At 42.8% G+C, this 23,336-nt stretch overlaps 1 protein-coding gene across 1 annotated transcript in view; it reads right to left on the bottom strand.

Moving 5' to 3' along the window:
* LOC110519950 (SLAIN motif-containing protein 1) overlaps window positions 1-19,428 on the bottom strand; it is a 41,780-nt gene extending 22,352 nt beyond the window's left edge. Inside the window, exon 1 of the mRNA XM_021596859.3 lies at window positions 18,750-19,428. Coding sequence (XP_021452534.3) covers window positions 18,750-19,183 — 434 coding nt within the window. The 5' untranslated portion in view covers window positions 19,184-19,428. The remainder of the gene's footprint in view (window positions 1-18,749) is intronic.
* Window positions 19,429-23,336: the final 3,908 nt, after the last annotated feature.

Raw genomic sequence — 23,336 nt, 5'->3', positions numbered from 1 at the left:
AGCTTCACCTGGAATGCTTTTCCAACAGTCTTGAAGGAGTTCCCACATATGCTGAGCACTTGTTGGCTGCTTTTCCTTCACTCTGCGGTCCAACCCAAACCATCTTAATTGGGTTGAAGTCGGGTGATTGTGGAGGTCAGGTCATCTGATGCAGCACTCCATCACTCTCCTTCTTGTTCAAATAGCCCTTACACAGCCTGGAGGTGTGTTTTGTCATTGTCCTGTTGAAAAACAAATGATAGTCTCACTAAGCGTAATCCAGATGGTTTGGCGTATTGCTGCAGAATCCTGTGGTAGCCATGCTGGTTAAGTGTGCCCCTCGTGGGGCATCAATGATCATGAGGAAGGTGAGGGATCAGCCCAGAACTACACGGCAGGACCTGGTCAATGACCTGAAGAGAGCTGGGACCACAGTCTCAAAGAAAACCATTAGTAACACACTACGCCGTCATGGATTAAAATACTGCAGCGCACACAAGGTCCCCCTGCTCAAGCCAGCGCATGTCCAGGCCCGTCTGAAGTTTGCCAATGACCATCTGGATGATCCAGAGTAGGAATGGGAGAAGGTCATGTGGTCTGATGAGACAAAAATAGAGCTTTTTGGTCTAAACTCCACTCGCCGTGTTTGGAGGAAGAAAAAGGATGAGTACAAACCCAAGAACACCATCCCAACCGTGAAGCATGGAGGTGGAAACATCATTCTTTGGGGATGCTTTTCTGCAAAGGGGACAGGACGACTGCACCGTATTGAGGGGAGGATGGATGGGGGCCATGTATTGCGAGATCTTGGCCAACAACCTCCTTCCCTCAGTAAGAGCATTGAAGATGGGTCGTGGCTGTGTCTTCCAGCATGACAACAACCTGAAACACACAGCCAGAGCAACTAAGGAGTGGCTCCGTAAGAAGCATCTAAAGGTCCTGGAGTGGCCTAGCCAGTCTCCAGACCTGAACCCAATAGAAAATCTTTGGAGGGAGCTGAAAGTTCGTATTGCCCAGCGACAGCCCCGAAACCTGAAGGATCTGGAGAAGGTCTGTATGAAAGAGTAGGCCAAAATCCCTGCTGCAGTGTGTGCAAACCTGGTCAAGAACTACAGGAAACATATGATCTCTGTAATTGCAAACAAAGGTTTCTGTACCAAATATTAAGTTCTGCTTTTCTGATGTATCAAATACTTATGTCATGCAATAAAATGCAAATGAATTACTTAAAAATCATACAATGTGAATTCTGGATTTTTGTTTTAGATTCCGTCTCTCGCAGTTGAAGTGTACCTATGAGAAAAATGACAGACCTCTACATGCTTTGTAAGTAGGAAAACCTGCAAAATCGGCAGTGTATCAAATACTTGTTCTCCCCACTGTATGGACAGTACCAAAACAAATTATCTAATGATTCTTTCTCTTTGCAGCAAAATCTGAGCTGTGATGGTTGTATAATTCCTTACTTTTTCGTCCTTCCACTTGCCTCTTACATTTTTAGCGTTAATGCTGCAATTAGTTGGTTGTGATTTTGGGTAGAGCAGACATTTCCCTATATTTTTGTTAACTACATGTGACATAACTCCACCAGTCCTTTATATGATATCATGAGTTTTTTTATTTTATTTTAACTTTATTTAACCAGGTAGGCTAGTTGAGAACAAGTACTCATTTGCAACTGCGACATGGCCAAGATAAAGCATACCAATTCGACACATACAACAACACATTGAATAAACAAAACATAGTCAATAAGCGGAATAAAAGAAAACAACATGTCTATGTACAGTGAGTGCAAATGAGGTAAGATAAGGGAGTTAAGGCAATAAATAGGCCATGGCGGTGAAGTAATTACAATATAGCAATTGAAACACTGGAATGGTAGATGTGCAGAAGATGAATTTGCAAGTAGAGATACTGGGGTGCGAAGGAGCAAGATAAATAAATAAATAATGTATGGGGATTAGGTAGGTAGATAGATGGGCTGTTTACAGATGGGTTATGTACAGGTGCAGTGATCTGTGACCTGCTCAGACAGCAGGTGCTTAAAGCTAGTGAGGGAGATATGAGTCTCCAGCTTCAGAGATTTTTGCAGTTCGTTCCAGTCATTGGCAGCAGAGAACTGGAAGGAAAGACGACCAAAGGAGGTATTGGCTTTGGGGGTGACCAGTGAGATATACCTTAATGACCAGATAGTTTACCTTAATGTTTGTTGTATTATTTATTTTCTGGTGGATTAAACTTTTTTTATTTTTTTTTTTATTTCACCTTTATTTAACCAGGTAGGCTAGTTGAGAACAAGTTCTCATTTGCAACTGCGACCTGGCCAAGATAAGGCATAGCAGTGTGAACAGACAACACAGAGTTACACATGGAGTAAACAATTAACAAGTCAATAACACAGTAGAAAAAAGGGGAGTCTATATATACATTGTGTGCAAAAGGCATGAGAAGGTAGGCAAATAATTACAATTATGCAGATTAACACTGGAGTGATAAATGATCAGATGGTTATGTACAGGTAGAGATATTGGTGTGCAAAAGAGCAGAAAAATAAAAATAAATAAATAAAAACAGTATGGGGATGAGGTAGGTGAAAGTGGGTGGGCTATTTACCAATAGACTATGTACAGCTGCAGCGATCGGTTAGCTGCTCAGATAGCAGATGTTTGAAGTTGGTGAGGGAGATAAAAGTCTCCAACTTCAGCGATTTTGCAATTCGTTCCAGTCACAGGCAACAGAGAACTGGAACGAAAGGCGGCCAAATGAGGTGTTGGCTTTAGGGATGATCAGTGAGATACACCTGCTGGAGCGCGTGCTACGGATGGGTGTTGCCATCGTAACCAGTGAACTGAGATAAGGCGGAGCTTTACCTAGCATGGACTTGTAGATGACCTGGAGCCAGTGGGTCTGGCGACGAATATGTAGCGAGGGCCAGCCGACTAGAGCATACAAGTCGCAGTGGTGGGTGGTATAAGGTGCTTTAGTGACAAAACGGATGGCACTGTGATAAACTGCATCCAGTTTGCTGAGTAGAGTGTTGGAAGCAATTTTGTAGATGACATCGCCAAAGTCGAGGATCGGTAGGATAGTCAGTTTTACTAGGGTAAGTTTGGCGGCGTGAGTGAAGGAGGCTTTGTTGCGGAATAGAAAGCCGACTCTTGATTTGATTTTCGATTGGAGATGTTTGATATGGGTCTGGAAGGAGAGTTTAGAGTCTAGCCAGACACCTAGGTACTTATAGATGTCCACATATTCAAGGTCGGAACCATCCAGGGTGGTGATGCTGGTCAGGCGTGCGGGTGCAGGCAGCGAACGGTTGAAAAGCATGCATTTGGTTTTACTAGCGTTTAAGAGCAGTTGGAGGCCACGGAAGGAGTGCTGTATGGCATTGAAGCTCGTTTGGAGGTTAGATAGCACAGTGTCCAAGGACGGGCCGGAAGTATATAGAATGGTGTCGTCTGCGTAGAGGTGGATCAGGGAATCGCCCGCAGCATGAGAAACATCATTGATATATACAGAGAAAAGAGTCGGCCCGAGAATTGAACCCTGTGGCACCCCCATAGAGACTGCCAGAGGACCGGACAGCATGCCCTCCGATTTGACACACTGAACTCTGTCTGCAAAGTAATTGGTGAACCAGGCAAGGCAGTCATCCGAAAAACCGAGGCTACTGAGTCTGCCGATAAGAATACGGTGATTGACAGAGTCGAAAGCCTTGGCAAGGTCTATGAAGACGGCTGCACAGTACTGTCTTTTATCGATGGCGGTTATGATATCGTTTAGTACCTTGAGCGTGGCTGAGGTACACCCGTGACCGGCTCGGAAACCAGATTGCACAGCGGAGAAGGTACGGTGGGATTCAAGATGGTCAGTGACCTGTTTGTTGACTTGGCTTTCGAAGACCTTAGATAGGCAGGGCAGGATGGATATAGGTCTGTAACAGTTTGGGTCCAGGGTGTCGCCCCCTTTGAAGAGGGGGATGACTGCGGCAGCTTTCCAATCCTTGGGGATCTCAGACGATATGAAAGAGAGGTTGAACAGGCTGGTAATAGGGGTTGCGACAATGGCGGCGGATAGTTTCAGGAATAGAGGGTCCAGATTGTCCAGCCCAGCTGATTTGTACGGGTCCAGGTTTTGCAGCTCTTTCAGGACATCTGCTATCTGGATTTGGGTAAAGGAGAACCTGGAGAGGCTTGGGCGAGTAGCTGCGGGGGGGGGGGGAGCTGTTGTCCGAGGTTGGAGTAGCCAGGCGGAAGGCATGGCCAGCCGTTGAGAAATGCTTGTTGAAGTTTTCGATAATCATGGATTTATCGGTGGTGACCATGTTACCTAGTCTCAGTGCAGTGGGCAGCTGGGAGGAGGTGCTCTTGTTCTCCATGGACTTCACAGTGTCCCAGAACTTTTTGGAGTTGGAGCTACAGGATGCAAACTTCTGCCTGAAGAAGTTGGCTTTAGCTTTCCTGACTGACTGTGTGTATTGGTTCCTGACTTCCCTGAACAGTTGCATATCGCGGGGACTATTCGATGTTAGCGCAGTCCGCCACAGGATGTTTTTGTGCTGGTCGAGGGCAGTCAGGTCTGGAGTGAACCAGGGGCTATATCTGTTCTTAGTTCTGCATTTTTTGAACGGAGCATGCTTATCTAAAATGGTGAGGAAGTTACTTTTAAAGAAAGACCAGGCATCCTCAACTGACGGGATGAGGTCAATGTCCTTCCAGGATACCCGGGCCAGGTCGATTAGAAAGGCCTGCTCACAGAAGTGTTTTAGGGAGCGTTTGACAGTGATGAGGGGTGGTCGTTTGACTGCGGCTCCGTAGCGGATACAGGCAATGAGGCAGTGATCGCTGAGATCCTGGTTGTAGACAGCGGAGGTGTATTTGGAGGGCCAGTTGGTCAGGATGACGTCAATGAGGGTGCCCTTGTTTACAGAGTTAGGGTTGTACCTGGTGGGTTCCTTGATGATTTGAGTGAGATTGAGGGCATCTAGCTTAGATTGTAGGACTGCCGGGGTGTTAAGCATATCCCAGTTTAGGTCACCTAACAGAACAAACTCTGAAGCTAGATGGGGGGCGATCAATTCACAAATGGTGTCCAGGGCACAGCTGGGAGCTGAGGGGGGTCGGTAGCAGGCGGCAACAGTGAGAGACTTATTTCTGGAGAGAGTAATTTTCAAAATTAGTAGTTCGAACTGTTTGGGTATGGACCTGGAGAGTATGACATTACTTTGCAGGCTATCTCTGCAGTAGACTGCAACTCCTCCCCCTTTGGCAGTTCTATCTTGACGGAAGATGTTATAGTTGGGTATGGAAATCTCAGAATTTTTGGTGGCCTTCCTGAGCCAGGATTCAGACACGGCAAGGACATCAGGGTTAGCAGAGTGTGCTAGAGCAGTGAGTAAGACACACTTAGGGAGGAGGCTTCTGATGTTGACATGCATGAAACCAAGGCTTTTTCGATCACAGAAGTCAACAAATGAGGGTGCCTGGGGACATGCAGGGCCTGGGTTTACCTCCACATCACCCGCGGAACAGAGAAGGAGTAGTATGAGGGTGCGGCTGAAGGCTATCAAAACTGGTCGCCTAGGGCGTTGGGGACAGAGAATAAGAGGAGCAGGTTTCTGGGCATGGTAGAATATATTCAGGGCATAATGCGCAAACAGGGGTATGGTGGGGTGCGGGTACAGCGGAGGTAAGCCCAGGCACTGGGTGATGATGAGAGAGGTTGTATCTCTGGACATGCTGGTTGTAATGGGTGAGGTCACCGCATGTGTGGGGGGTGGGACAAAGGAGGTATCAGGGGTATAAAGAGTGGAACTAGGGGCTCCATTGTAAACTAAAACAATGATAACTAACCTGCACAACAGTATACAAGGCATATTGACATTTGAGAGAGACATACAGCAAGGCATACAGTAATCACAGGTGTTGAATTGGGAGAGCTAGCTAAAACAGTAGGTGAGACAACAACAGCTAATCAGCTAGCACAACAACAGCAGGTAGAATGGCGATTGATTAGGCAGAGAGGGTCGGATTAACTACACACAGAGCCTAAGTGCGGCTGGGGCCGACAGATAAAACATAAACAAGCAGAATGGATTACCGTGAATTAATGGACAGTCCAGCATGCATCAGCTATGTAGCCAAGTGATCAGTGTCCAAGGGGCAGCGGTGGATGGGGCAGGGAAGCTGGACTGGCGAGTGTTATCCAGGTTAGAAAACTAACAATGACTAAATAGCTTGTAGCCAGTTAGCTGGTTAGCTTCTGAAGGTTCTTGAGTGTGTTCTAAAAATGTAAAGATAATAGCGATTCCGTATCACATTGGGTGAGGCAGGTTACCGGAAGGTATAAACAAATTAAAAATCGAAAAGGGATAGAAAGTAAATATGGGTTCAGTGAGTGTTTGGGACGCGGCGATTCAGATGGTTAGCAGGCCTGTGCTAACAAGCTAACAGTTAGTAGACGGTGCTAAACACGGTAGCAGTTAGCGGACCGGGCTAAACAAGCTAGCAGTTAGCAGGCCGAATTTGCAAGCAAGGAGATAGCAAGGGCTAGAGAGTTAGCCTTTGGGGACGTCGCGATGGGGGGAGTCTGTTTATTCCTCTTCATGCGGTGACATCAATGGACCGGTCGTGGGTCTGGATATTGTAGCCCAGGAGCTCAAAATGTTCCGTTTGCGATGGGAATCCGGGGATGAAAAATAAAAATAAAATAATAAATAGGTCCGTTATGCTCTGGTTAGAGTCGCGTTGTTCGAACTGGCGAGAGCTTTCCGAGCTAAAGGTTAGCTGATGACCGGTTAGCTGAAGACCGCTAGCAATGTTTTGCTGAAGCTGGTAGTTAGTTGGCTAGTTGGCTAGCTTCAGTTGAGGGGTTCCAGATCCGAAGTAAATATAAATACTTTAGGAAAAAAAGCTACGTTGGGTGAGGCGGGTTGCAGGAGAGTATTTAGAAGAAGTTGAGGTTCAGCAAAAAGTTTTAAAGATATGTGAAGAAAAAAAAAAACGAAAACGAAACGAAAACAAACGATATATACAAGGGACACGACAACACGTCCTACTGCTATGCCATCTTGGATCGCATTTCCGCTTACCTCCGCTGTACCCGCACCCCAAACTGAAATTACAACCAACTTTCTATGGCTCGTTTTAAAAATAGCGATATTTTGGAGATTATTTCATTTTCAAATAACCGAAGGCTGTGAGAGACTGTAATCTGAATAAAGGGGAAAAGGTCATTATTGAACATGGGGTGAGACATTTTTACTAATCTGCTCAAGAACCAGTTCAGATTTATGTATAACTTTTGTATGACTGAAGTCTAATGCTTTAATATTTAATCATTTCTGCCCTACGAATTCATTATATAAATAGGCAGTGTTTAATGTTGTCTGGCTTGCCGTTACAAATTAAATATAATATTTTTTGTTCATATAATTAAATAAAAAACAGGTCGCTAGGTGTAGGCAAGTTCATAAGCAAACAGGTCAAATGGGATATTCCTTTTTGTTTTTCATCTAACTTATTCTGTGCCTCTATGGTACTGTTTTTTTACTATTAGTCCTTCTATTTCCTTTGTTAATATGGACTCTTTTGACCTGAATTGCTTTTGTTTTAGAGATAAGTATTGAATTGCAAGGATTCTAAAGGCACATTTAAAAGTGTCCCTGAGTTGCGCAGCGGTCTAAGCCACTGCAATTCAGTGCTAGAGGCGTCACTACAGACCCTGGTTTGATTCCAAGCTGTATCACAACCTGCCGTGATTGGGAGTCCCATAGGGCGGCACACAATTGGCCCAGCGTCGTCCGGGTTAGGGTTTGGCCCGGGGTAGGCTATCATTGTAAATAAGAATTTGTTCTTAATTGACTTGCCATTTAATAAATGATAAATAAAAATAAGGGGATCTGATCTGTTATGTCGGAAAAAGTATGTTATAAATTAATTTTGTCCTAGTTAAAAACAAGTTATCATCCAATAAGCTTTGATTACATGTCCAATATCCTCGCCCACATGGAAATTATGTAAGAGTAACGTATATGCCAATTATTTGATGGTCCGACCGCATTCTGTCCACTATCAACACTTAACATTTTTTGGGTGCCAGCGAGAATGACATGAGAAAGTAGTCAAGACGACTAGCTTGATTGAGCCTCTGCCATGCATATCTCACTAAGTCAGTGTCACGACTTCTGCCGAAGTTGGCTCCCCTGCCTGTTCGGTCGTCACCGTCCTACTAGCCGCTACCGATCCCTTTTTCGTTTGTCTGTTGGTTTTGTCTTATTAGTTTCACCTGTGTGTATTTTGGTTTAATTAGCTTCCCTATATGTAGTAGTTTGACCCGCCCTTGTTTTGTGCGGGATTGTCTTTTGTTATGTGTGTACATATTAGGTCGTGGTGTATTTTATTTTCTATACTGGACACCCTGTGGTTTTGGGTTGTCTGGTATAGTGTCCTGCGTCCTGTATTGTGTTGGGCTTATCAGTTTGGTGTGCAATAGTAAAGCACTTTACTCCGTTACTCTCTCTCTGCGTCTGATTCCTGCACACACACCTAGTCCCGCGTGACAGTCAGGGTATTTAAACCTTTATATATCCACTAGTTCCAATATATCCATGATATTTGTGATTTCCTTAAGGGTTATCGCTTGTAGTGCTATTACATTTACAGTCCATTGAGGTATTTAAAACGGTATTATAATCTCCCACCATAATAATAGAGTCTTGTATTGCTTGTAGGTTTGATAAATTATTATACATATTTTCAAAGAAGCGTTGATCATCAGTATTTGGACTGCATAGACTAATGAGCCTAATCTGTTTATGAACCATTAACATATTTAAAATAATCCCTCTACCTTGCGGATCTGTTTGGACAATTTGAACATTCGGATCAAAATTATTGCTAATTAATATCATCTCCCATTTTGAGTTTCTTTGATATAGGCTATTGAACATCACTTTTACATGCCTCATGACCTTAGTTAAACGAGAGAGGACATTTTCCAATTTAATGCAGTAATATATTTGTCCTGGCATTTGTGTGATACAAATGCTCTTAATAGCTCCTCAATACTAAAACCTACACTTTGAGTTGTGAATCATATATTGAGCTGTGTAGTATATTCTAATATTTGATTGACTTTGGGCAGCCAGACACAAACTACTGGAAAGATGAACGAGCATGTTACTGTAACAGTCGGTCAGCTCAACGAAGTGGCCATTGAGTGAAATGTATAGGCTAATCATTGGATTGCTGAAAAGCTCTGCTGATGACACATACTTTACTATAGGATGCTACGAAATAAGTACTGGGATGGTAAGTAATTGTAGTAGTCGGTTAGTAGAGGGTAGCAGGTAGCCTAGCTGTTAGAGAGGTGGGCTAGCAACTAGAGGATTGTCAGTTTGAATCCTAATTCGTATGGGAAAATCTGGTGTAGTGAGCTGGCAACAGAGGTTTGCTGGCATCATACTAGATGCCGTTGTGCCTTTGAGCAATGCACTTAACCCTCTACAACTGCTCCAGGGGTGCTGTGCCTGACCCTAAGTGAGATTTGGTTGCAAGCAAGCAAAACATTTTAGTGGCGCCCCTCTTGAATGCGAAGAGAAACATTTGCAGCTTTAAAGCAAATTTCTTGCAGTTATACACATTTTGCAAAGGGACGAAGAGAAAATGTTTCCATTTTAAAGCTAATTTCCTGCAATTCTTCCCTAGTGGCCCCATATGTTGCTTCTGCCAAGAAACGGCACTGACCCTGGTGTGTGTGTGCTTATTTGTCAGTATGAGTATTTCAATCTAACCTCTCCTTCCTCGTGCTCTTTTTCCCACCCAAGTGGAAAAGAAGGATCAGCAGCTCTTCCATTCTCTGTAAGTTAATGGGCAATAAAGTACATCTTAACTTATTTTAGTAAGCTGACCTAAAGTATTTCAGGGAAAACATTTCAGGGCAATACTGTATCCCAGAAAACCAGAAACATCCGCTTTCTACCAACTCTGCGAAGAGTGTAATAAGCTACTGTGGCACACTCATACCCATTTCACACTCCCGAGCCAAGCTATACGGTGCTGGCCTGGTTATGAACCATAGTTGCTGGAACCATTGGACAATGTGGAATCAAAATATCCAAGACAGCACAGTATGGTTCAGGTTGGCCCTACAGCATTAATCTGGCACTAGAAGTAATCTGAGTGGTACACTTTCCTTAAAAGACCATACATCTTGGTCAAAGTCTATTTCCAATGTAGGGCAGAGTGGGAGAGAAGAAAAATACAGTTATTGCAAGTTCTTAGACATAACTAGACAGAACTGGGTCACGATTATAAAAGATTAGAACTGGTGGGATCTGTTCAATGGACTGAAGAATATCAATACAGCCGATGCGAGTGTGGGATACAATAAACGCTGCACTGAGCTGCGTGAAAGTGTGCTACATTTTACACCTCAGCAGATGAAAATGGGTTAACCAGTCAGCATGTCAGTGGCTGTGACCCAAATGGCACTCTATACAATGGGAATAGGGTGCCATTTGAGAGACACCGCACACAGCATGTGTATCAGTGTATATGAGTAGCTTCAGTCAGCAGATAACTCCAGGCTGAACTATAGCGAGGCAGGCTAAAAGGACACACAAGCCTGGGTAGCCAACGACACAGTAAATCAAGGATAGTTGAAATCACAGTGTTACATTTTTGATAAAATTGATTCTTTTTTATTAAATTGACTCTACTGGAAGTTATCTTAACCCTCAAAAGAGTGTTACGCTCCCTGGAGTGATAACTGGAGTTCATTGGAACAGAGTACTTTTAACTCCACTAAAAGTAACCAGAGACCGGCAGTAAATCACAAACCACCCCCTCGTCCCTACCAACTGGCTTAGAGGCCCCTCCGTTGTCAGGTGTTGCTGACGAAACTCCGGGGGTGACTTCCAGACAAAAATTACTTGTTTAAAAAATTCTGAAAAATGTTAAATAGAAAAGTGGTGCGTGCATACTGTATGTATTCACCCCCTTTGCTATGAAGCCCCTAAATAAGATCTGGTGCAACCAATTACCTTCAGAAGTCACATAATTAGCTGAAGTCCACCTGTGTGCAATCTAATTGTCACATGATCTCAGTATATATACACATGTTCTGAAAGGTCACAGATTCCGCAACACCACTAAACAAGGGCACCACCAAGCACGCGGCACCATGAAGACCAAGGAGCTCTCGAAACAGGTCAGGGACAAAGTTGTGGAGAAGTACAGATCAGGGTTGGGTTATAAAAAAATATCAGAAACTTTGAACATCTCACAGAGCACCACTAAATCTATTATTAGAAAATGAAAGGAATATGGCACCACAACAAACCTGCCCTTTAAAACTCACGGACCAGGCAAGGAGGGCATTAATCAGAGGCAACAAAAAGATCAAAGATTACCCTGAAGGAACTGCAAAGCTCCACAGCGGAGATTGGATTATCTGTCCATAGGACCACTTTAAGCTGAACACTCCACAGAGCTGGGTTTTACGGAAGAGTGGCCAGAAAAGAAGCCATTGCTTAAAGAAAAAAATAATCAAACACATTTGGTGTTGGCCAAAAGGCATGTGGGAGACTCCCCAAACATTTGGAAGGAGGTACTCTGGTCAGATGAGACTAAAATTTAGCTTTTTGGCCATCAAGGAAAACGCTATGTCTGGCGCAAACCCAACACCTCGCATCACACCGAGAACATCATGGTGAAGCATGGTGGAGGCAGCATCATGCTGTGGGGATGATTTTCATTGGCAGGGACTAGGAAACTGGTCAGAATTGAAGGAATGACGAATGGTGCTAAATACAGGGAAATTCTTGAGTGAAACCTGTTTCAGTCTTCCAGAGATTTGAGACTGGGATAGAGGTTCACCTTCCAGCAGGACAATGACCCTAAGCATACTGCTAAAGCAACACTCGAGTGGTTTAAGGGGAAACATTTAAATGTCTTGGAATTGGGCCCCACAAGGGTGCGTTCTGAGCCCTCTCCTGTACTCCCTGTTCACCCACGACTGCGTGGCCACGCACGCCTCCAACTCAATCATCAAGTTTGCGGACGACACAACAGTGGTAGGCTTGATTACCAACAACGACGAGACGGCCTACAGGGAGGAGGTGAGGGCCCTCGGAGTGTGGTGTCAGGAAAATAACCTCACACTCAACGTCAACAAAACTAAGGAGATGATTGTGGACTTCAGGAAACAGCAGAGGGAACACCCCCCTAATCCACATCGATGGAACAGTAGTGGAGAGGGTAGCAAGTTTTAAGTTCCTCGGCATACACATCACAGACAAACTTAATTGGTCCACCCACACAGACAGCATCGTGAAGAAGGCGCAGCAGCGTCTCTTCAATCTCAGGAGACTGAAGAAATTTGGCTTGTCACCAAAAGCACTCACAAACTTCTACAGATGCACAATCGAGAGCATCCTGGCGGGCTGTATCACCGCCTGGTACGGCAACTGCTCCGCCCACAACCGTAAGGCTCTCCAGAGGGTAGTGAGGTCTGCACAACGCATCACCGGGGGCAAACTACCTGCCCTCCAGGACACCTACACCACCCGATGTTACAGGAAGGCCATAAAGATCATCAAGGACAACAACCACCCGAGCCACTGCCTGTTCACCCCGCTATCATCCAGAAGGCGAGGTCAGTACAGGTGCATCAAAGCTGGGACCGAGAGACTGAAAAACAACTTCTATCTCAAGGCCATCAGACTGTTAAACAGCCACCACTAACATTGAGTGGCTGCTGTCAACACACTGACTCAACTCCAGCCACTTTAATAATGGGAATTGATGGGAAATGATGTAAAATATATCACTAGCCACTTTAAACAATGCTACCTAATATAATGTTTACATACCCTACATTATTCATCTCATATGTATATGTATATACTGTACTCTATATCATCTACTGCATCTTTATGTAATACATGTATCACTAGCCACTTTAACTATGCCACTTTGTTTACATACTCATCTCATATGTATATACTGTACTCGATACAATCTACTGTATCTTGCCTATGCCGCTCTGTACCATCACTCATTCATATATCCTTATGTACATATTCTTTATCCCCTTACACTTGTGTGTATAAGACAGTTGTTTTGGAATTGTTAGTTAGATTACTTGTTGGTTATTACTGCATTGTCGGAACTAGAAGCACAAGCATTTCGCTACACTCGCATTAACATCTGCTAACCATGTGTATGTGACAAATAAAATTTGATTTGATTTGATTTGATGTGAATGGCCTAGTCAAAGCCTAGACCTTAATCCAATTGAGAATCTGTGATATGACTTAAAGATTGCTGTACACCAGCAGAACCCATCCAACTTGAAAGAGCTGGAGCAGTTTTGCCTTGAAGAATGGCAAAAATCCCAGGGGCTAGATGTGCCAAGTTTATAGAGACATACCCCAAGAGACTTGCAGCTGTAATTGCTGAAAAGGGTGGCTCTACAAAGTATTGACTTTGAGGGGGTGACTGGTTATGCACGATCAATTGTTCTGTTTTTTTGTCTTATTTCTTGTTTGTTTCACAATAAAACATATTTTGCATCTTCAAAGTGGAAGCATGTGGAAATCAAATGATACAACCCCATCAAAAAAATATATTTTAAATCCAGGTTGTAAGGCAAAAAAATAGGAAAAATGCCAAGGCGGTGAATAATTTCGCAAGCCACTGTAGTGTCATTTTAACTCCATCAACACCATTGCCAGAGTAGTTTTAACACAAAATGGGGGTGGGACCATATAAACTCCAAAATAGGGTTAACTTTGACTCCCTAGGAGTTGAATTAACATGTTGTGATTTTACTGTGTACTATATGGGTTGTAGAATACAGCAGAAGGCATGGTCTTACATTCATCACACTGCTTCAACTGTGAAGAGAATAATAATAGGCCTACATTCTGATTATACAGCACTTGTCAGGATGCTCAAATATTTTTACATGTAAAAGGTATGTACTGGAATCAAAGCAAGGGTGATTGACAACAATGGCCTAGTGTAGAAGTTTACATAGGCTAATAGTGTTGACTTAGTAAGGCAAATGTTTGAATGTAGCCTTTGAACAGATGCAAGAGCTTGAAAAAAAAATATTTGACCTTTATTTAACTAGGCAAGTCAGTTAACAAATTATTATTTGCAAAGATGGCCTTCCCTGGCCAAACCCTAAGCTGCCCTATGGGACTCCCAATCACGGCCAGTTGTGATACATCCTGGAATCAAACCAGGGTCTGTAGTGATGCCTCTAGCACTGAGATGCAGTGCCTTAGACCGCTGCGCCACATTGGAGCCCTGATTTGATCACTCCTAAATTGCTGAGGATTTTTCTGCACAGCAGGTAGTGTATTTGAGTTTAAAAAAGCTTCCAATTTGAACGAAAAATGTATCAACCCATACAAAAATGTCAATTTATTATAATCAACATAATAATTCACGTCCTGCTGCTGTTGCAAACTGGCTCAAATTAAGATCCTACATCTGTAGCATAACATCTTTACTTAAACTTTATTTTAGCAGGGAATCAAGCTGACAGACACCATGGTCTATTTCACAGGTAAGCCCTACTGTTTTTTTTTTTTTTTTTTACCTTTATTTAACCAGGCAAGTCAGTTAAGAACAAATTCTTATTTTCAATGACGGCCTGGGAACAGTGGGTGAACTGCCTGTTCAGGGGCAGAACGACAGATTTGTACCTTGTCAGCTCCTTCCGGTTACTAGTCCAACGCTCTAACCACTAGGCTACCCTGCCGCCCCCTTGTAGCCATTGCAGGAAAATTAATGATGTATTTAAATTGGATAAATCAGATTCACATTTATGCTACCACTTCGAACAAAATTATTTCATTGGAGGTCAGCTGGCAATTTGCAACATTGTTTGAAAATGGCAACCTTTTCAACTTTAGGAGGTAAATAGGCCTGCCTTATTTACAGTGTTGACATTGGCATCGCTTTATTTGAATATAAATATAAATGACCATTTTCCAAGCAGAAAGAGATTATGCTGGCAGCACGATTGACGATTTTCCTTTTCAAAATAAGAGTCCACCTACAAAGAAATGCAAAACTGGGAATATAAAATATTTAGCACTCTAGTGCAGTACAACTGTTTTCCACAGCATTGCTACCACCTTTGAAAAAATAAATGGGTAATTAGACGTATTTTATTTTAAATATTGTATTATTCATACCGTCATTACATTTGAAAGTTTACACAAATCAAATGAAAGTTTATTGATCACGTATCCAGCAGCACTTTGTTCTCCACCTCCTCCATAGCCCCTAATGTAATACACTGTAATATACTTAACATGGGATACAGAATTGCCCATAGAGAGAAAAGTTTTCTACCGGTCTCAGTTATGGAGGGGTGAACGAAGTGTTGCTGGATATGTACGACACAGTCCCCCTCCAAAACTACACATAAACTCAGCAAAAAAAGATACATGCTTTTTTCAGGACCCTGTCTTTCAAAGATAATTCATAAAAATCCAAATAACTTCACCGATCTTCATTGTAAATGGTTTAAACACTGTTTCCCATGCTTGTTCAATGAACCATAAACAATTAATGAACATGCACCTGTGGAACGGTCGTTAAGACACTAACAGCTTACAGACGGTAGGCAATTAAGGTCACAGTTATGAAAACTTAGGACACTACCAAGAGGACTTTCTACTGACTCTGAAAAACGGCAAAAGAAAGATGCCCAGGGTCCCTGCTCATCTGCGTGAACGTACCTTAGGCATGCTGCAAGGAGGCATGAGGACTGCAGATGTGGCCAGGGCAATAAATTGCAATGTCCATACTGTGAGACGCCTAAGACAGTGCTACAGGGAGAGAGGACGGACAGCTGATCTTCCTCGCAGTGGCAGACCATGTGTAACAACACCTGCACAGGATCGGTACATCCGAACATCACACCTGCGGGACAGATACAGGATGCCAACAACAATTGCCCAAGTTACACCAGGAACACACAATCCCTCCATCAGTGCTCAGACTGTCCACAATAGGCTGAGAGAGGCTGGACGAAAGGCTTGGTGGCCTGTTGTAAGGCAGGTCCTCACCAGACATCACAGGCAACAACGGGGCACAAACTATGGGCACAAACCCACCGTCGCTGGACCAGACAGGACTGGCAAAAAGTGCTCTTCACTGACAAGTCGTGGTGTTGTCTCACCAGGGGTGGTCGGATTTGGTTTATCGACGGTGGGTTCAATTTGGAGGTGGAGGGTCCGTCATGGCCTGGGGGCGGTGTGTCACAGCATCATCGATCTTAGCTTGCTGTCATTGCAAGCAATCTCAACGCTGTGAGTTACAGTAACTGCATTACAGTTTGCAGACGACACTACAGTGGTAGGCTTGATTACCAACAACGACGAGACGGCCTACAGGGAGGAGGCGAGGGCCCTCGGAGTGTGGTGTCAGGAAAATAACCTCACACTCAACGTCAACAAAACAAAGGAGATGATCGTGGACTTCAGGAAACAGCAGAGGGAGCACCCCCCTATCCACATCGACGGGACAGTAGTGGAGAAGGTGGAAAGTTTTAAGTTCTTCGGAGTACACATCACTGACAAACTGAAATGGTCCACCCACACAGACAGCGTGGTGAAGAAGGCTTCAACATCAGGAGGCTGAAGAAATTTGGCTTTGTCACCAAAAGTACTCACAAACTTTTACAGATGCACAATCAAGAGCATCCTGTCAGGCTGTATCCGCCTGGTACGGCAACTGCTCCGCCCACAACCACAAGGCTCTCCAGAGGGTAGTGAGGTCTGCACAACACATCACCGGGGGCAAACAACCTGTCCTCCAGGACACCTACACCACCCGATGTCACAAGAAGGCCAAAAAAATCAAGGACAACAACCACCTGAGCCACTGCCTGTTCACCCCGCTATCATCCAGAAGGTGAGGTCAGTACAGGTGCGTCAAAGCTGGGACCGAGAGTCTGAAAAACAGCTTCTATCTCAAGCCATTAGACTGTTAAACAGCCATCACTAACATTGAGTGGCTGTTGCCAACATACTGACTCAAATCTCTAGCCACTTTAATAATTAAAAATGGGATGTAATAAATATATCACTAGTCACTTAAAACAATGCCACTTTATATAATGTTTACATACCCTACATTACTCATCTCATATATATATACTGTACTCTATACCATCTACTGCATCTTGCCTATGCCGTTCGGCCATCGCTCATCCATATATTTATATGTACATATTCTTATTAATTCCTTTACACTTGTGTGTAAAAGGTAGTTGTTGTGAAATTGTTAGATTACTTGTTAGATATTACTGTATGGTCTGAACTAGAAGCACAAGCATTTCGCTACACTCGCATTAACATTGCTAACCATGTGTATGTGACCAATAAGTTTTGATTTGATTTGGAAGACATCCTCCTCCCTCATGTGGTACCCTTCCTGCAGGCTCATCTTGACATGACCCTCCAGAATGACAATACCACCAGCAAAACTGCTCGTTCTGTGCGTGATTTCCTGCAAGACAGGAATGTCAGTGTTCTGCCATGGCCAGCAAAGAGCCCGGATCTCAAATCCCATTGAGCACGTCTGGGACCTGTTTGATCGGAGGGTGAGGGCTAGGGCCATTTCCCCCAGAAATGTCCGGGAATTTGCAGGTGCCTTGGTGGAAGAGTGGGGTAACATCTCACAGCAAATCTGGTGCAGTCCATGAGGAGGAGATGCACTGCGGTACTTAATGCAGCTGGTGGCCACACCAGATACTGACTGTTACTTTTGATTTTGACCCCCCCTTTGTTCAGGGACACATTATTCCATTTATTTTAGTCACATGTCTGTGGAACTTGTTCAGTATATGTCTCAGTTGTTGAATCTTGTTATGTTCATACAGATATTTACACATGTTAAGTTTTCTGAAAATAAACGCAGTTGACAGTGAGAGGACGTTTCTTTTTTCGCTGAGTTTATTTGGTTAGTATAGACTGAGTTTTTTCCACCCCACTTTAGCTAAGACATGTACAAAAAGTTCTCTACCAAGCCAAAATCAAATCAAATGTTATTGGACACATGCACATATTTAGCATATGTTATTGCGGGTGTAGCGAAATGCTTGTATCCCATGCAAAGTCTACTACATTAAATTGCATTGGGGGCTATGGAGGGGCAGAGTGAAAAGCCAGCAGCAGTCTGTGTGACAAAGTCCCCCTCAAAAACGAACCATTTTTGGTTTGTAGAGACCCTACCGAGTATTTCACATCACACTTTAGCTGAGACAGGTTGAAAAGTTCTCTCTACAAGCCAATATATATCCCAAGTACTGTCTCTATTGCAATGTATTTTATTGAGGGCTATGGATGGGGTGGAGAACGGAGTGCTGCTGGATATGTATGACACAGTACCCCTCCAAAAGTACACACATTTGGTTATTAGAGACCCTACTGAGTATTTTCCACCCCACTTTTGTTTATTATTATTGGTCTTAAAAAATATATACATATTCTACAATATTTACTGATTGCCTTTACTTGTTGGCACAGTGCAATTGGCCACTGATTAAAAATATATATCTTCTGAATGAGTTATCCACATTGCAATGTTTTGAAATGCAGGCTTTTATTTAAACGGTTTCCTCATTACCATACTAACGTGACGTCATTTGTGCTGCTGGCAGAATAAAATATAAAATAAGCATATTAATGGCACAGACATGGTAGGAACGGGGTCAATAAAATAGAACAGCATCAATACCAGCTATGATCAGACTCTCCAACCGGGAGTACGGTATCCAGGTCTAGAATATCGACCTCGTCCAGAACAGTGGCATCCTCCACATCAGTATCAAATACCGAGTTTTGTTTGAAATTGGAGAATGGTTCCTCGGACGAAGTGTATGGTCCAAGAGCACAAGGATGCGATAGTGCTGGATTTGAATCATTTGCAGAGAAAACCAGACTAGAAGCAGAACACGCTGTACTCCCGTGCAGACAGGCCGATGAGGTTGGAAATATATGTGGGCCATTGCAATTGTTTACTGAATTAGCTCTTGTCCTGAGCTGTTCGTTTTGTTTCTCCAATTTTCGGACCAGCTCCTGAAGCTTTATCACTTCGAGCTCCGCGTTTTGAAATGTATTGTTGCCATTAACGTCCGCCATCATTTGGGGGTTCAACACTTCCGCTTCCATTGGTTAAAACACGCATTTAGAAAGACAAAATCAACACGCACTACGGTCGGTAACCGTAATGATCGGTCGGGTCGTTCTTTGTAAGTAGACAATTGAGACGTGCTTCGTAGTGATGCTGTGTGCAGATTCAGCCCAATGGTGTATTTATGCCGCGTTCAAGATGACTGGGAACTCAGAAATCTCTGACCTCCGACTTCAGTGTGTTCAAGATAACTGGGAACTCGGGAAAAACACGAGCTCTGATTGGAAAAAATCGTTTTGAATGGTCATCCGAACTTGGGCATCATCACCCCCAGATTCAAATAACCAACTCATCATCAAGTTTTGATTATTTGAATCAGCTGTGCTAGGGCACTACACAGCTTTCCGAACTGAAGATCACTGACGTCACGATTTGACCTCGTTTTTTCCGAGTTCCCAGTTGTCTTGAAAGCACCCAGAATCCCTGGATTGCTGATTTCAAAGGGACAATAAGAGTCTTTGAAGGCACCGGCCGCCATATTGGTACTCCTCAGACGGAACAGTTCTCCATAGGAATGAACGTAAACCTATAGTATTTTAATAATCTATTTCAAAGACAAAAAATATTTTATTTAACTATTTCTTTGTTGTAGTGCGGACAATAACATTAGTACTATGATATATACGTTAGGCCTCCCGGGTGGCGCAGTGGTTAAGAAGCAGTGCGGCTTGGTTGGGTTGTGTATCGGAGGACGCATGACTTTCAACCTTCGTCTCTCCCGAGCCCGTACGGGAGTTGTAGCGATGAGACAAGATAAAGCTGGAATAAGTAATGGCCACATCGGTTTGTGATATTACAATATCAAATAAATTAATTCTAACAATGGTAATGTTTTTCCCCTCTGAAATCATTGCACATCATTGCACGTGCGCTAGAACAACTACCCCACCAAAAACATTCTTGAAAAGACTATACTTGCTCAGACTTTAAATGGGCAAATAAAACTCATAGAATAAAAGTGAAGGTTCTATATCTTCTAATCTTCCAGACTTGGAATTGTATCAACTCGCCACCCAGGGCTTTTACTTGCGACATATAGTTATTTAAATGCACTAAAGCATTCCATTACACCTGCAATAACATCTGTGTATGCGACCAATAAAATTTGATTCGATTTTTGATTTGATATAGAGGAACAATGGGTACATACTGAAGATGTACATGCTCATCCCCAGAATCTGTCTATTTTCAAAAGGGTCAAGCTAAGAACATTAACAACTTAATAGTGAAGAACTCTATAACAATAATGGATACTTTTTAAAAACATTTTCTACAGAACCATTATCACTCCCTAAAACACAACCCTATGGAGCAATCCTTGAATAGCTTTTCAGAATTCAAAGATAAATTGGTCCACACAGAAAACTAAAGGCATGGTATTTTACGGTAAATGACTTGGAAATAGGAAATACATTTATTTCCATGACAGAATTCAAAAGCAATTTTGGACTGACTAATGTAGATATTTTCAAATACATGCAACTCAAAAAGTTTAATATCAAGAAATGTTTATTTTAAATATTTTGGACTTCAGAGCAATTTTAAGGGAATCCTATTTGAGTCAGTAAAAGATAGGTAAGATATGCAAAACCTTGCAGAGAGCCTATCCAACTGACAATCTCTTAGAAAAAAATTTAAACTATTGGAAGCAAGATTTAAAAAATGGATATTGTCACAAGAGGGATGGAGTTTTGGAACATAACTAACAAAATTACAGTTAATTAAAATGTACTCTTAATCCAATATAAACTAATGTGTGCAATTTATCACACAAAAGACAAAATTCACAAAATGTATAGCACAATGACAGTCATGACTTAAGTGTAGAATAAACAATGACTCAATAATCCATGCCTTCTGGGAATGCATTGAAGTCCAAAAATGATGGGCAGAGTTGGCTGTCAGAAGAATTACAATGTAAATGTACTTTTAATCCGTTTGTCTGCATATTTCAAGACATGGCACATGAGGGTGGAGTGAGATACCCAATGGGTTGAATGATACTTTAAAAAACGTCTTTAAAAAACGTATGCTTAAAATCAACCAATCCTCTAACATTAACACAATGGAAACAAAATGGTGCAGTTTGAGGCGGGCGCTGGAGATCGGGGTGTGAGCAGGTGGGTCTGGGCAGGGGTGAAGTTGTCGTTTGTATGTGTAGGTTTTATATTGTAAAAAAAATGTGACATGGCATGCGACGACTAATTAGGCATGTTGTCCCAGTGCGGTGATACTGATGATTTGTCGGCACAGATAGTTTGTTTACATAGCAGGTTAGATTAATTAACGTGGCAAGTTTTTTTTTTTACTAACGCAGCAGGTTAGGTGAATTAATTTATCAGGTTGGGAGAATGAGATTAAGGTTAGGAAAAGAGTTAGGCTTAGCTACAATGCTACAGTTGTCAAACAACTGTTGTCCCCGACACGAACACTAGATGTCGCTGTTGGCCTACTCCATTTACAGGAGAAACTTAAACAACAACAGAGAAACGTAAACAAACCATCTGTGGCGACAAATCATCCATATCTTAACACTGGTGGGCAGATTGTTTTTGGCACTGATCATTTGGACGAATCAAGATTTTGCAGGTGTTCTCCTTTTTTTGGAATGGGTGGGTATCTGGCCCATGCTTTGGCGTGCGTTTAGTTTGCTTCAAATTGAACTACGTTACGTGTCACTTTGTACTGAATTACAGTTTCCCTAAAACGGTGCTCACCATTCTTCAACAGGCTTTGAGGTACGTTTTCTCGTTTTGTGGTATGGTCTGATCAATATGGGTGTGCGACACAGACGGCTGGTGGCATTTTAATTTGGGAGGACGGGCTCAAAGTAATGGCTGGAATGGGGAATAAATGGAACGGTATCAAACACATTGTTTCCATGTGGTTAATGTCAATACTTTTGATTCACATTTAATTGATTTGGCACACACAATGCATAGCCTACAAATACTTGAAAGAAAACACCAAACTGTTTTGTGTAACTTCTGTCCAAATTTTAATAAAGATTTATTTATATTTTTGTATTGCACACACAAATCAGCCCCCCGGCCCTAATTCTTACACCATATGGGTATCTTACAGTTGGTCTACTTTGGTAGCCTGAATGCCTGAAACTAAAAAATTGGGCGTGCAAAATTATTCAGCCCCTTTACTTTCAGTGCAGCAAACTCTCTCCAGAAGTTCAGTGAGGATCTCTGAATGATCCAATGTTGACCTAAATGACTAATGATGATAAATACAATCCACCTGTGTGTAATCAAGTCTCCGTATAAATGCACCTGCACTGTGATAGTCTCAGAGGTCCGTTAAAAGCGCAGAGAGCATCACGAAGAACAAGGAACACACCAGGCAGGTCCGAGATACTGTTGTGAAGAAGTTTAAAGCCGGATTTGGATACAAAAAGATTTCCCAAGCTTTAAACATCCTGTGGAAGCGATAATATTGAAATGGAAGGAGTATCAGACCACTGCAAATCTACCAAGACCTGGCCGTCCCTCTAAACTTTCAGCTCATACAAGGAGAAGACTGATCAGAGATGCAGCCAAGAGGCCCATGATCACTCTGGATGAACTGCAGAGATCTACAGCTGAGGTGGGAGACTCTGTCCATAGGACAACAATCAGTCGTATATTGCACAAATCTGGCCTTTATGGAAGAGTGGCAAGAAGAAAGCCATTTCTTAAAGATATCCATAAAAAGTGTTGTTTAAAGTTTGCCACAAGCCACAAGCCACCTGGGAGACACACCAAACATGTGGAAGAAGGTGCTCTGGTCAGATGAAACCAAAATTGAACTTTTTGGCAACAATGCAAAACGTTATGTTTGGCGTAAAAGCAACACAGCTGAACACACCATCCCCACTGTCAAACATGGTGGTGGCAGCATCATGGTTTGGGCCTGCTTTTATTCAGCAGGGACAGGGAAGATTGTTAAAATTGATGGGAAGATGGATGGAGCCAAATACAGGACCATTCTGGAAGAAAACCTGATGGAGTCTGCAAAAGACCTGAGACTGGGACGGAGATTTGTCTTCCAACAAGACAATGATCCAAAACATAAAGCAAAATCTACAATGGAATGGTTCAGAAATAAACATATCCAATTGTTAGAATGGCCAAGTCAAAGTCC

The sequence above is a fragment of the Oncorhynchus mykiss genome, chromosome 3, assembly GCF_057628025.1.
Source record: "Oncorhynchus mykiss isolate SJ-2025 chromosome 3, ASM5762802v1, whole genome shotgun sequence".
Lineage (NCBI taxonomy): Eukaryota > Metazoa > Chordata > Actinopteri > Salmoniformes > Salmonidae > Oncorhynchus > Oncorhynchus mykiss.
This window is presented reverse-complemented; position numbering and strand designations above follow the sequence as displayed.